General features: G+C 39.4%; 1 protein-coding gene across 2 annotated transcripts in view; it reads right to left on the bottom strand.

The window, feature by feature from the left end:
* The window catches only part of LOC127969486 (protein FAM13C), a 15,952-nt gene extending 1,783 nt beyond the window's left edge, over positions 1-14,169 (bottom strand). Inside the window, exons 1-12 of one of the 2 annotated variants that reach the window (XM_052571488.1) lie at positions 13,923-14,169; positions 11,815-11,915; positions 11,625-11,670; positions 9,512-9,659; positions 3,571-3,763; positions 3,276-3,417; positions 2,980-3,061; positions 2,150-2,346; positions 1,953-2,036; positions 1,741-1,836; positions 933-1,117; positions 22-123 (exon numbers count right to left, since the gene is read on the bottom strand). In XM_052571488.1, coding sequence (XP_052427448.1) covers positions 22-123; positions 933-1,117; positions 1,741-1,836; positions 1,953-2,036; positions 2,150-2,346; positions 2,980-3,061; positions 3,276-3,417; positions 3,571-3,763; positions 9,512-9,659; positions 11,625-11,670; positions 11,815-11,909 — 1,370 coding nt within the window. In that variant the 5' untranslated portion in view covers positions 11,910-11,915; positions 13,923-14,169. Of the gene's footprint in view, positions 1-21; positions 124-932; positions 1,118-1,740; positions 1,837-1,952; positions 2,037-2,149; positions 2,347-2,979; positions 3,062-3,275; positions 3,418-3,570; positions 3,764-9,511; positions 9,875-11,624; positions 11,671-11,814; positions 11,916-13,922 lie in introns of those variants that run through there. The other variant, XM_052571489.1, reaches the window with a different exon arrangement.

The raw sequence follows: 14,169 nt of genomic DNA, 5'->3' as shown, positions 1-14,169 counted from the left end.
GAGCAACGTATCAGTGTTTACCTTCCCATCTGTCTGAGGAACTGCTCTTCAAACTCTCTGATGGCTTTACGTCGTCTCTTCTTTTCGGCTCGAGTCTCATGCAAACATTCCAGCAACTCAGACCTGCAATTCAAGCAGTTTGTAAGGGAATATTTTACCATACAATGTATCATTACAGAACATTTACATACCCACGTCACCCAAGGTTTTCAGTCAACACAACAGAATATACAGTATATTGCAGAATATTGTCCAGAGGGTTGGCTATTCTGTGATTTTCCTAAAGAATTTTACAATTTTATACTGTTAGCCACAGTTTAAAGTTTAACATGTTGTTTTAAACTATGTACATTTGCAGGAAATTCTTATACTGACATATTTTTGTCTACCCAATTTATATTCTAACGGTGATATAACTGATGATGAGACACTGTAAGGAGATTTTTGTGAGAGAAAGGCACTGAAAGGGATAAAAATATCTTAAATTGTGTTCCAAAAATGAACAGTGAAGGTTTTAGGGGTTTGGAAGGACATGAGGGTGAGTAATTAATGACAGGATTTTCATTTTTGGGAGAACTATCACTTTAAGGGATCTAAAATAAACTCAGGCAGAGTAAGGCATTAAGGTTACACTTTATTTTAAGGTATCCTTGTTACATATAAGTACTGCGTAATATTAACTACTTGTACTAGCTATATGGGTAGGGTTAGAATTAGGATTTGGTTCAGGGTTACTTGCATGTAATAATGCATAATTTATTGTTATTGTAATAGTAAGTACATGTAACGTGTAAAAGGGGCACCTTAAAAGTGCTTTATAAGTACTAATAAAGAGCCAATAAGCAACTAGATAATAGTGAGGATAGGTCCCTAAATGTTACCACTTTCATTTAATTACATGTGATGTCCCTCAGTGACTAAGGCTTGTATACCTGGAGGCCTCGTGGAGGTTGGACATGGTTATGGCTGAATGTCTCACTGTCTTGATCTCATCCAGTGGAGACACAAAGGCCGGGTCACTGTCTCCCTCCTCCTCCCCACAGCTGCTCTTATCAGTGAGGCACACGGGTGGGGGGGTGTACCGGACAGAGTCGTCATCTGAGCCTTCTTCTTCTTCCTGTGAAACATTTAAAACAAGCATACACAATCTTACTCTAAATTGTAGTTTAAAAATAAGAGAATTCGTATTTAGTTTGTTTGCCATTATATCAGTCCTCAGTGTCACATGATCCTTCAGAAATCATTTGAATTTCCTGATCTGGTGCTTAATTGTTATTCATTATTATCGATCCTCAAGTATTAATAATGGTTTGTATTATAAACAATGTTGCTGCTTACATTTTTTTTATGGAAATCATAATACATTTTTCAGGATTCTTCAATGAATAGTTCAATAAAGAGCATTTTTACTTAAATGGAACATTATAAAAGTATTTACTGTTACTTATGATTGCTTTAATGCATCCTTGCCTTTTTTTTTTATCTGAACCAAATAGCAATGGATCTAGTAATGTGTATAAAGCTAAGCAGCAACTGTTTTCAACATTAATGATAATAATAAATGTTTCTTGTGCAGCAAATCAGCATATTAGAATGATTTATGAAAGATCAAGTGATGCTGAAAAATGGAGTAATGATTAACGTCATCAAAGGAAAAAATACATTTTAAGTGAAAGTTCACCTTGGTGAACAATTTTTTTTTTATTATTATTATTATTTGCAGTATATAATAACACTTACTATAGTTGTAATAGTGGGAGTCGCACACAGGAGATGTTTCACCATCTGGTATCTATCATAGAGAGGTTTTACCAGGTTTTTCTCTTGTTTGGTGCCCTACGGAGACAATATCACATTAAAATAAACATTTTGTTCAAATATTAATGCTATAATCCTAATCCGTATCTAATTAACTAGAACATTTCTGTACTTAAATGAGAAAAATCTCTTACAGGGCGGCCATGTAAGCTCTCAAAATACAGTAGACATTTTTGCAGAGTGATCTTCTCTAGGGCCATCTGTCTTTGGGTCATCTCCTGTGGACAGAAGAGCGCATGTTGAGGTAATCACCGCAAACCCTGGCCGCACAAGCACACAATCAAATCCCCATCCACCCACCCGAACAGAATGCATACGCAGATGGCTTCACCTTCATGTTGTCTGGGAGGCCGAGGGCCTGGCGTTTCTCCCGTAGTCGTTTCAGGAGTGCGCCCACTGTCTCCTCCAGAGAGGGCTTGTGCTGCTGCTCTGGCGTCACCTGCTGGCCGATGGTGTACCTGCAACTATCTGTGGACTTGTTGTTCTCATGTGTCGGGGATCCCTCAAATGACTGTCTGAGCTTCAAATCTGCGGAAACGAGTGAACAAGTTCATTACAAACATTAACTGTCTGCACATGAATATATATATATGTATATAAGATCATATGTAACTATTATTTATATTTTAACTAATATTGACAACAATATTTTAAATATTATATATATATTTATATATATATATATATATATATATATATATATATATATATATATATATATATATATATATATACACACACACACACACACACACATTTTATATTAAAATATATTCATTTATATATATATATATATATATATATATATATATATATATATATATATATATATATATATATATATATATATATATATATATTCAACATTTTTTTTTATTAGTTTTCTATTTTATTTTATATTTTTCTAAATAACATTTACCATTACTTACATTATAATTATTATTAAAAAACATCTAAGACTGACAACAAAATTTGAATCTACTCATTATGTATTTATGTTTGACTCTTTTTTAACAATAAATCTGAACATGGGTTCAAAGACATTACAATAAAATGTATAAGAATGTCCTGAGAGCCATGTAAAAATGTATCTTTTAAAATTGTTGTAATTAATAAATTGGCCCATGAATTAAATTGTATTATTCGTAGTGGCAGTCTTACCTTTGAGCTGCTTGCGAGACCTGGCTAGTTCACTCATGAGTTTGAACATCTCTGGATTGGCTGATTTATCATTGTGTGAAGGCTGTAGGTGAGAATAGGCACAAACTCAGTTCAGGAGCTGTAACTTCTTATCAGGAATCATATGTACAGTATCATATATGACCAATGATTCTCCTGGTTATCTAAATGACATAACACAGCGCAAAAGTACGATGCTTCTCCAGCAGAGGGCACTAAACGACCCCTTTAAATGTTATTGGTCATGATAGATATCCAGGATTTTTAATTATTCTGACCTTATAGTTCATTTCTTGCTCAAAGCGCTCCTCAAACCTGCGTATTTTCCTCTTGAGAGTTTGGATGTGTTTGCTGAGGAGTGGGATGGAAGTAGCTTCCTTTGCGTCTCCAGGAACCTCCATTCTAACAACTCCACGAGCCCTAAATAGAAGAAAACAGACACACATATAAACACACTAGTGCAACTACAGGGATCATATAGACCAGGCTACTTTAATTGGAGTGGTAAAATCATTACATATACAGAACGTCCCCATAAAACATGGAAACGCAATGTGTGTGTGTGTGTTGTACATTATGAGATGCTGTGCGCAGGGTGGAGACGGGGCAGATTCAGGGTCTGTGTTGAAGCGTTGGCCCTGACTGAAGCTGGAGCAGCGTGGGGAAGGCAGGGGGCTGTTGTCGTCTGTGATGTGCTGAATAAGTCGACTGGGCCCCGGGCTCCGCTGGAAATCACTGCTACAGTCACTCTCTGCCAGCCTACAGTCTGAACACACACACAGAGAGAGATCAGAGTCCCACGCTGGGATAAAAGCAGTGTGTCTGATAGCTGCTGAACCTCAGATTACGATTCGAACTGAGCAATTCATCTGGAAAAGACAGAAGATATTCTCAGTTGCCTGATATCCAATATCTGATCCATTTTAAATACAACTAAACAGTTCAATTCACTGAAAAAAAAAGTGAGTGGTGCTTGCTGTGCAAAATCTGGCAGCTTGATTCCGAAGTGTTGTGCATGGTTGTTAGTTTGTTGCTATGTGGTTGCCAATGTGCAATGTGTGACTGGTTGCCAGGGTGTTTATATATGGTTTCTAAGATGTTCAGAGTAAATATTAATGTGTTGCTAAAGAGTTAGTTAGGTGTTAGGGACAGTTGCTAGGAGTTGTTATATAGTTTTAAAGGTGTTCTGGCCTGTTGCTAGGGGTCTGATATGTGGTTGGTAATGTGCTATGTTTGAGTGGTTGCCAGGGTGCTTATAAATGGATGCTAAGATGGTGTGAGTGGTTTGTTTCTGTGATGCTATGCAGTTGCTAGGTGTTGTGACTTGTTGCTAGCAAGTTCCTATGCAGTTGAAAAGGTGTTTATATCAGAAACGTATTTACTTAACCGAGATGTTTGTTCCATAAAAATGAGCTCAGTAACTGTATAAACTAGTGAGAAATAGATGGCCCTTGCTAATGAATTTGTTTCTGTAATATAGGAACTTATGCTAAGGTTGTTGCTAGGGTATTTTAAACTCAGTGCATAGTGGCCCCAAGTATAAAAAGGCCTGTCCCAAAAGGTTTATGATCATCTTTTTTTTTTAAGATAAAGTCTGAGGCTTTTCATCCATTTTTGTTGTTTTTGTTTACAAGAATAAAATCATAAATCTGGCTGGTTAGAAAAGTAATAGTACACCTGACAACAAGATGCATGCTTGCTGGTTGCCATACAGGAAGTCACCAATGAGGCAGCAATTGCCCCCCCCCCCCCCCCCCCCCCCCCCCAGGAGTGACTCATGGCACTCGACGTGGATGTCCCCATGTTTATGGAGCTGGTCAGTCAGGTTTGGCTCTATGGAATTCCTCTATGAGTGATGGATCCAGAATGTCATTATGCCCATAGCCCTCCCTATCCACTAGATATTGGAGCTGACCCCCTCTACACCTAGAGTCCAGCAACATATTAACCTTATACGCAGGCGATCCGTCGATTTCCAATGGTGGTAGCGGCTCTTGATGCTCGCAGTTGGGGTCAACATCCGGGTGGAAGGGTTTGAGGTGAGACACATGAAAAGGAGAGATACGATAAGAAGCAGGAACCTCAGGCTGGTAAGTGACTTCACTGATGTGTCTAATTATCTTGAAACGGCCAACATACCTGGGGTTTAGCTTCCTGCTAGGTAGCCATAGCTTGAGGTCCCTCATGGAGAGCCAGACCCATTGTCCTGGTTGGTGGGGGGGGGGGGGGGGGATGGGGGGGTGTGGATGGAATCGTCGTTTGGCCTGGAATCCTGGTGTCCTGACAGCCCTTTGTAGACAAATGTGAGCACTGTCCCACACCCTCTCTGCCTGATCCAGTCCTCCAGTGTTGGGAAAGATAAAGGTTCTCCTGAACATGGGAACAGAGAAGGCTGATATCCCAGAACACCCTGGAAGGGGGTTAGTCCTTTAGAAGAATGTTTCAGAGAATTTTGAGCATATTCGGCCCATGGAAGGAATTCTGCCCAACGATGTTGTTCCCGGCTAAAATAACACTGCAGATATCTTCCAATCTACTGGTTGAGTCGGTCAACTTTTCCAATAGACTGAGAGTGGTAACCTGAGGTTAGCTTTACATTTGTCAAGTTGCTTGCAGAAAGCAAGTAGGCCATAGATTCTGAAGATATGGTTAAAAAGAGAGTGTGCATTTACCATGACTGTTGGGAGACACTTGAGGGATATTAGTCGGCTTGATTTAGAGAACCGGTTGATGTTCACCAGAATGGTAATGAATCCATCAGAGGGAGGTAGATCAGTGAGGAAGTCAATTGATAGATGTCTCCAGGGGCAAGGTGGAATAGGTAGTGATTGTAACAGGCCGGAGGGCAGTTATTTGGGGGTCTTTGATTGGGCACAAATTGACATGTCTTCACAAAAGCGGTAACAACTCTACTCATTGAGGGCCACCAGAAAGAATTTTGTAGCAGGTTGATTGTGCGTGAGATCCCTGGATGACCTGAACTTAGAGTTGTATAAACACATTGCATGACTCTGAAGGGAAGAGCTTGAGGTATGTAATGCTTGGTTGGGGGGCAGTCAGTTGGTGGTGGTTCTTGCTGATGGGTTCGTTTAATTTCCTCCATGATGTCCCAATTAACTGTTGCGATGATGGCAGTTGGTGGCAGTATAGTTTCAGGTAGACCAGGAATAGCAGGAGAGTCATGGCATATTGACTGAACATCTGCTTTACTGTTCTTACTTCTGGGTCTGTATGTAACTGTAAACTGGAAGCATGTAAAAAACAGGGACCATCGAGTTTGGCAAGGATTCAGACGTTTGGCACTTTTGATGTACTCCAAGTTCTTGTGGTCTGTGATAACTTGGAACGGATGGACTACCCTCTCTGACCAGTGTCTCCACTCTTCAATGGCAGCCTTCATAGATAATAGTTCCTTATTGCCCACATAATTACGTTCTGCCAGTGCGAGTTTTCTCAAAAAGAAATAACATTGATATAATTAGACCAGGTTGTCCGTGTGACTCTAGGAAAGTACAGCTCCAATGCCACTGTATAAGGCATCCACATCGACCACAAAGGGGAGAATAGGGATTAGGGAACACAGCTGGAGCACTGACTAGCACATACAGCATAACGAGGTACTCATAGTGCCCCTAGTGGTGATAAAGATTGTCTTTCAGTCATCCCCTTCATGGATCTGGATCAGGTCGTATGCATTTCTTGAATCCAGTTTAGTAAAAATCTTTGCCTGTCGGAGCTGCTCAAGGGCTGCTGGAACCAGAAGAAATGGGTAGCGAAACTTGACTGTTACGTTATTCAAACCTCTGTAGTCGATACAAAGTCCACTGTCCTTTTCCTCAACAAAGAAGAAACCTGCAGCGGCTTCGATGCAACTCTTCATAGCTTGGGTTTCGTTATGGGTTAGTAGGTACACTTTACTTTTGGGTGGCTGGGCATTGAAAAGGAGATCGATAGCACAATCCCAGGAACAGTGAGGTGGTAATTGGGTGGCCTTCACTTTGTTAAATACCTCAGCATAGTCATTATAAAAGTCTGGGACTTTAGTGGTTTGTTCGGTGACTGGGCTTTCAACACTGGTAGACAGACACCAAGATGAAATATCAAAGTGCATACAACAGGTTAAACTGAAATTTGACCAGTGTGTTAACTCAACACGATGCCAGGAAATAGCTGGGTCGTGTAGTGATGGGCCTCATTCACAACAATATTGAGACCGCATACTTGGATGAGGTAGAGAAATTGACATCATGGTGCAAGGACAACTGTCTCTCTCTGAATGTGAGCAAAACTAAAGAACTGATTGTGGACTTCAGGAAGAGACAGCAGCAGCCCTATACTCCTCTTATGATCAGTGGGACCCCTTTGGAGAGGGTTAGCAGCTTCAAGTACATTGGTGTAAACATCTCAGAGGACCTGACTTGGACTACACACATTCAAACACAGGTTAATAAAGCCAGACAAAGACTGTACCAGATGTGTAAATTCAGGGTCTCACCAGCAATCCTGAAAACATCCTATTCAGAGGCCTTTAAAAAATGTATTGACTCAGTGTATCTTAGTGTGGTATGGGAACAGCTCCAGTCAAGACTGCAAAGCCGTGCAGAGAGTTGTGCGCTTAGCTGAGCACATCTCCGGGTCTGCTTTCCAATTTTTTCCTGACTTCTACCTCAAACGCTGCAAAAGCAGAGCTGTTAAAATCACTGAGGACTCTATCCACCCCAGTAACCATCTTTTCACTTTGCTGCCATCTGGTAAGCGCTTCCGTAGCCTGATGGCAAAAACCGAGAGACTCAGGAGGAGTTTCTTCCCCCAGGCCATCAGGCTCCTAAACTCAAAACCTGCCTCTTAACATCTTCATGTCTCCACAGGTAGAGAATGATGAATATATTACTGATAAAGTGAATATTAACTTTATCAGTAATATATTCATCATTCTCTACCTCACATTGACATACTGACAGTGTCAACCTGTTTGCACATTTGCCTCTTGGACATTCCTGTGTATCCTACAGTATAATGCACATATGCACATTGTACATCCCTGTGTATCTTAATATTTAAGACTACAGTTTACTCTCATGCACATTAATTTGAATTCTATATTTAATTCTACAGTATACATCTTTATATGTTATTCTTATATTTTTATTTTTTACTTTTATTTCATTCTTCATAGCTATAATTATGTATATCTTAATCTGTGTTGTATTCTTTAATAATTGCACTGTCCGTGGAGCAGACCTGACTCACATTTCACTGCTGGTTATATATGCTCTATATAATTGTGTATGTGACAAATAAAAATCTTGAATTATGAATCTAGCATTCCCCTAGCGCCCTCCAGAGGATGCAGCGTAGAGTTCCGTTTTGAAAGGGAACAGTAACTTCATACTTTAACCTCGTAAAAAGAGCAATGGGATCTTTTAATAAAAATTTTGGGATAGAACACCTTAATCAAAATGCAGAAGATTTGACTCAAGCAAACCTCAGCATTCCACACATTTAAAAAAGAACAATGGCAGACAAAAAACATTCAAAAGTACTCTACCATTCAAAAGTTTGGGGTCAGTACTTTGTGTGTGTGATCAAAAGTGACAGTAAAGACATTTATAATGTTACAAAATATTTCCATTTACACAGCTGTTCTTTTAAACTTTCTACTCACCAATAGAAACAAAAAGTTTCAACAAAAACATTAAGCAACACTTTTTTCAACACTGATAATAATCACATTTTCTTGATCAGGAAATCAGCATATCATAATGATTTCTGAAGGATCATGTAACATTGAAGACCAGAGTAATGATGCTTAAAAATTCAGCTTTGCAACACAGGAATGAATTTCAAATATAAAACAATTGGTTTAAATTATAATAATAATATAAATGTTTTTACTGTATATTTGATTAAATATACAGTAAAGATTGACCATAAGTGACTTTATTCTAAGATTTTCAAAAACACTTTTGAACAGTAGTGTATAAATATCACTTCATTAGATGAAAGTGCATGCTTAAAAAAACTATATATATATATGAGTTACTCTTCTAGGACGAGAGCTCAAAAATCACCAGCTGGTTAAAAGTAACTGCTCAGAAGAGTAAAGTTTGCTCTGAAAAAAGCTCCAGCATCATTTGTTAGCTTTTAGAGCAGAGAAAAATCAGTGAAATGACGTACGCAAGAGGTAGTACATAAAATATCTCACCAAACTATGCATGTGTGTGTTAAAGTCGTGCTGTGAAGAGGTGCCTGCGACCTCAGCGCCAGCTTATTAATAGATGCCAGTGTGAAGAGGCTCGGGCAAGTGACTCACGTGTGCCCAAAAAACAAGAGCCACGTTCTTCACAAATCCCATAAACAAATAAACCTGGCACTCCTATCAGTCATGTTAGTCGGTCGGTGGGTTTTCATATCAGCAGACCACAATCATTCATTCATGCAACACAGCAGCCCACCATTCATTCTGACCATCAGGCACTCACATGCTATACCCATAAGCACTGCCGTCTCTTACCTGGTAAACTGTGCTCTTGCCCAATACCATTGCATGAAGAAATCAGGATTTCATCTTTGAATCCCAGGCTGGGAGGACTTTCTTCGGGAGAGGGGTCTGAAGAAGGGCTGGTGTCTCCCTCCAGAGCCTGGAGCTTCAGCAAAGAGCCCTGCAGGCAGAAGCAGAACATGCCGGCTTCAGCTTTCGGAGTGCAAGAGGAAGATCGTTCTGCACGCGTCGAGTGGAGAAGGATGTCACTGCAGTCTTACACGCCCCTCTGCTCTGCCTACAACAGCCCTGCTCACGATACACCCGTGTGTTTTTTTGTGTGGCCAAATGTGTGTGTATGTGCACGAACGTGGCTTGTGATCATGTCCCTCTCTGCTGCAGTTCTTTATCTAGCATGGACTATTTATGCAACTTGTTTAGTGGCGAAAAAGGAGAAAGCGAGAGAGAGAGAGAGAATAGAAAGGGGGGTCTTCTGGCATCAGTAAGCCCCTGAGCAGACTGGCTGAAGCTGGTTCCTCTGATATGAGAACATGTGTAGTTGGAAGGAGAGGGGGGGCGAGTGTATGCGGAGGGATGCGTGGGATACACGGAGGAGGGATTCTCAGATTTTAGCTTGGCGGTTATGAAGGCTTTTCCCACATCTGGAGGTGTGTGTATGACATCATAACTCCTCCCGCATCCATTCATAAAATAGAAAACAGACCAACGCATAATCGTGCAGCTCCGAGATGTTACGGATCCATATACCTACGTATACTGATGTCAGAAATGTGCTGTCTATATTTATCTCAGGTATTGATTTTTAAGGGCATTTTTTTTTTTGCTTTTTGAGGACATATTTTCTGCTAATGTATAACACTGTGTCCATTAAGATTCTTCTCAGAGATACCATGAAATATCCATTTTGGGTTCCCTCAAGAACCTTTTAATGTTATTTTAAAAAAAAAAAAAATTATGTGGGTTAAGGCAATGATGCACTGCTCCTCTCACAGAGGATGAGTCATCCCCCTTTCCTGCCCCCCCCCCTTCCTCCGATCCATCCATCTTTTCCCCGCTCATCCCCCTCTTTTGAGTGGTTGTGTGTAAAGGGTAACGCCCCCTCAAGCACCACTGACGCTCATCAAACTTATAGAAAGATGGACTTATGTAAAGATCAAGCATGCTGATATGACGCACTGACCAATAAGGATATCATAATCAAAAGAAAAATATCCCTGGAATGCAATCAGACATCAAAATGGACATCACTGACGTAATCTGATGATTTACCTGAGCATCCTAATAAAGCCCAACAAGCAGCCTTTTTTTCAGTGTCCTTAGAATTTTTTTATCATTATTTTTTTCGTTAAAAATGCTTCAAAAACAGACTAGATTTTTAAACATTTGATTTGGCTTCCTCACACAAAAGAAGGGGACTGAATATTTGTAGATAATTTATTTCCATGCAATCACAATAAATAAGAACTGTAATCTGTAGAAGGGACAAAAAACCCTAAAAAGTATCATTAAAGTACTTGTGTGCATTCTATGTTTTCTGGGTCATATGATAACTCTGGTGACATGATATTTAAGTTATTGTTCACTAATTAATTGATCTTCTCCTCCAGTGAACTGGTAACCAACCATTGCAACCAGATTATTGAGAATCGAGAAGCATCCTTCCAACTTGAAAATGAATAATTCAGACTTGTGTTGCGAACTGGAACAACAGTCAATGTGCCAGAAAGAACTAAGGTTAATCATATGACATCAGAAGAAATTGAATACAGCCCATTAGTCATATGGACGAGTGTAATCACATATTTTTGTATTTCTTTTTGTCAATTTAAACATTGACAGCTGGATGGACTATTCTGACGATGACTTGCATACTTTTCTGGACCTTGACAGTGTAATTTACTTGGCAGTCAATGGGACAGTCACAAGCCAAGTTTTCATCCAAAATAACTTTGTGTTCTGAAGAGGAACTGAGCTTTTACAGGTTTGGAACGACACGGGGGTAAGTGATTAATGACAACATTTTCATTTTAGGAAGGAGTATCCCTTTAAGGTTACATTTGAATTCAAATTAAAATAATAGCTTTATGACATTAGATGATTTGCTGGAGCTCATGGAGTGCTTTACCTCAGGCATTTGAGGTTTGTCTTCCTCTGTCAGTAAGAATGTGAAGCTACAGGATGAGAGAAGAAAGCAGACCTGGTCAGTGGGTAGAAGCAGTTCTAAGAAATGTAATATAACATGTATTAAAAGGCTGGTAACTTAATGCGGTATAATGAATTCATCTTTCTTTCTGCATTGGTATGTTGCATCTTACCTTATGTCGGGTGAGGTGACACAGAATTGGTTCCTCCAATCAACACACACAGCTCCCCAAAATCTGTGCAAACTCTCTTCACACACAGCCTCCATTTCCCACTAAACAACAGGACAGAGTTTAACACATCAGAAGATGTTCACAATATTTTTGTGCAGGTTTAATTTGAACAGATGTTAATGCATGTGTAAGTGGGAATCATGAGCAGCCTGCCGATGTGGGAAAATCCCGCAGATATCCTCTTTGGAATTCTCCTCACATCTTAAGACTCTCTCTTGAGGACCAGAAAGGAAGCGTAAACCTCAAGCTTGTAGCTCTGTACCTGCACATACCTTGAAAACACATCATCCCAAAAGATTGTGATTAATTCATGTAAATAATAATGAGTACTGAATGTATGCATAGAGTGCTTTAATAGCTCTATATTCTTACAGTTTGTGTGTATTTTTATTATGTAGACCTAACTGAAAGCTCCATTATCCATGTAAAAGCTGACATGAAAGTATAGTATGATATGATTATGTAACTATAGTATGATATGAATGTGGGGCTCATACTCATAGTTGAGGAGAAAAAAAATACTTACTTTTTATTCAGACTTTTTATTACTGAGCAGAAATTTTAAATTTGGTGCAGTTGCTGATATTTCTATGGACAGAAAGTAAGATGATATTCTGACAGCTTGTAATGTAAATTAATTGAGATTTGTATAATAGCATAGCAGACTACTTACAAAAAAATACAAATGAATATCACTTGTAATTATAAGTTTTTCAATATTACCTTAATAAGGCTATATCTAAAGGTACAGGTTGTAGGACCTGCCACCAGAGGGCGCACTACCAAAACAATAACAATCGCGTGGTTTGATGACAGTAAGAAAGAGCGTGGAATGATGGGATTTGTTGTCTTCTACCCAACCGCTGACGGCCATCAATCAGACGGAAAGATAAATCATGGATTTAACGCAAGTTCAACGATTTGCGCGAATAGATTACATACAAAGTCAATGCAAAGGCGAGGTTAGACTATGGATCAGACGCGTCCTCACACGGGTCTAGAGATGCGATGCACCGTGTTTGGTGCCCCATAATACTAATCTTGTTGATCGTATATAGCATATGTTTTCATAATAGCATATGTTTTCTGTAAAGATACGAATCAAAACAACTCACCTTTCAAGTAAAACACAAGCGAGATCGGCATCTCTTTTTTCTAGTTGAAGTTTGTCGCGAAGCTACTTCCGCATTTGTCCACGACACTGTTGTCATGTGGTAACAAAGGGTTACTAACGTCATTGACAGGCGACTGCACTGTCCCGTGTCACTGTTTAGAATGGGAATTTTCTCATGATTTACAAGTAGTTGAAAATATTTGAGATCAGCTGGACAAAATATATAACACTAGCCTAGTGGTTTTGGAATATTTTACAGCAAAAATATTGCAAATTGTACCTTTAATGCTTATTTTTATGTTGTATGTTATGATGTATCACATTTGATAATATGATTTTTCAGAAAAAAAAACTGTATTCATGAAAGTGACATGACATTCAGCCAAGTATGGTGACCCATACTCAGAATTTGTGCTCTGCATTTAACCATCCAAAGTGCCCACACGGAGCAGTATGTACGTACACACACACACACGTGCAGGCACACACACACGCACACATGCACGCGCACGCACACACACGCCAACCCCAGATTCAAACCGACATCCCTAGGGTTAGGAGTCAAACTCTCTAACCACTAGGCCACGACTCCCCCATGGATAAAATGTATATTTAAACTCACTTCATAGAAAAAAAAAAAGAAGAAAAACATTAGAGAGTTCACAACAAAAATACAACCTGAAGGTGACCATTTTTAGAATTACACTAAAAGGCTTTTTACTTGAAAAGGGCATAAACTAACAATTAGATAACAGAAGGCATGTAATTGAATGTGTACAACATGTTTTTAAGCACAGTTTTGATAATGTTGATAATTTGCAAGCCTTAGAAATGTATGTATCAAATATGCAGCAGACTTCATGGGGTTAAGACACCTAAGCTAAGAAAGAGAAACTTCTGAACAATCATTTTTTCCTCTGGGAAAAGGTCTTACCTCAGTGAAGGATGACAGATTTCAGTATCATTGGATTGGTCACTTGGTGCTGTTGTTTGTGAAAGCCTCACAGATTGCCTTGATGTCCCAAGCTTGACTTGCCGGGCGCAGAAAAATATCTACAAAAACTGGTCTTGATCAGTCCCAAATACCCTGTGTGTCTGAGAGAGAGACAGAGAGGACGAGCTTTAGATATGGTGTGATGTGTTTTGACAGATCTGGTGCACTAGGACTCACGTGTAGAGAT

Source organism: Carassius gibelio, chromosome B12 (assembly GCF_023724105.1).
Source record: "Carassius gibelio isolate Cgi1373 ecotype wild population from Czech Republic chromosome B12, carGib1.2-hapl.c, whole genome shotgun sequence".
NCBI classification, from domain to species: domain Eukaryota; kingdom Metazoa; phylum Chordata; class Actinopteri; order Cypriniformes; family Cyprinidae; genus Carassius; species Carassius gibelio.
This window is presented reverse-complemented; position numbering and strand designations above follow the sequence as displayed.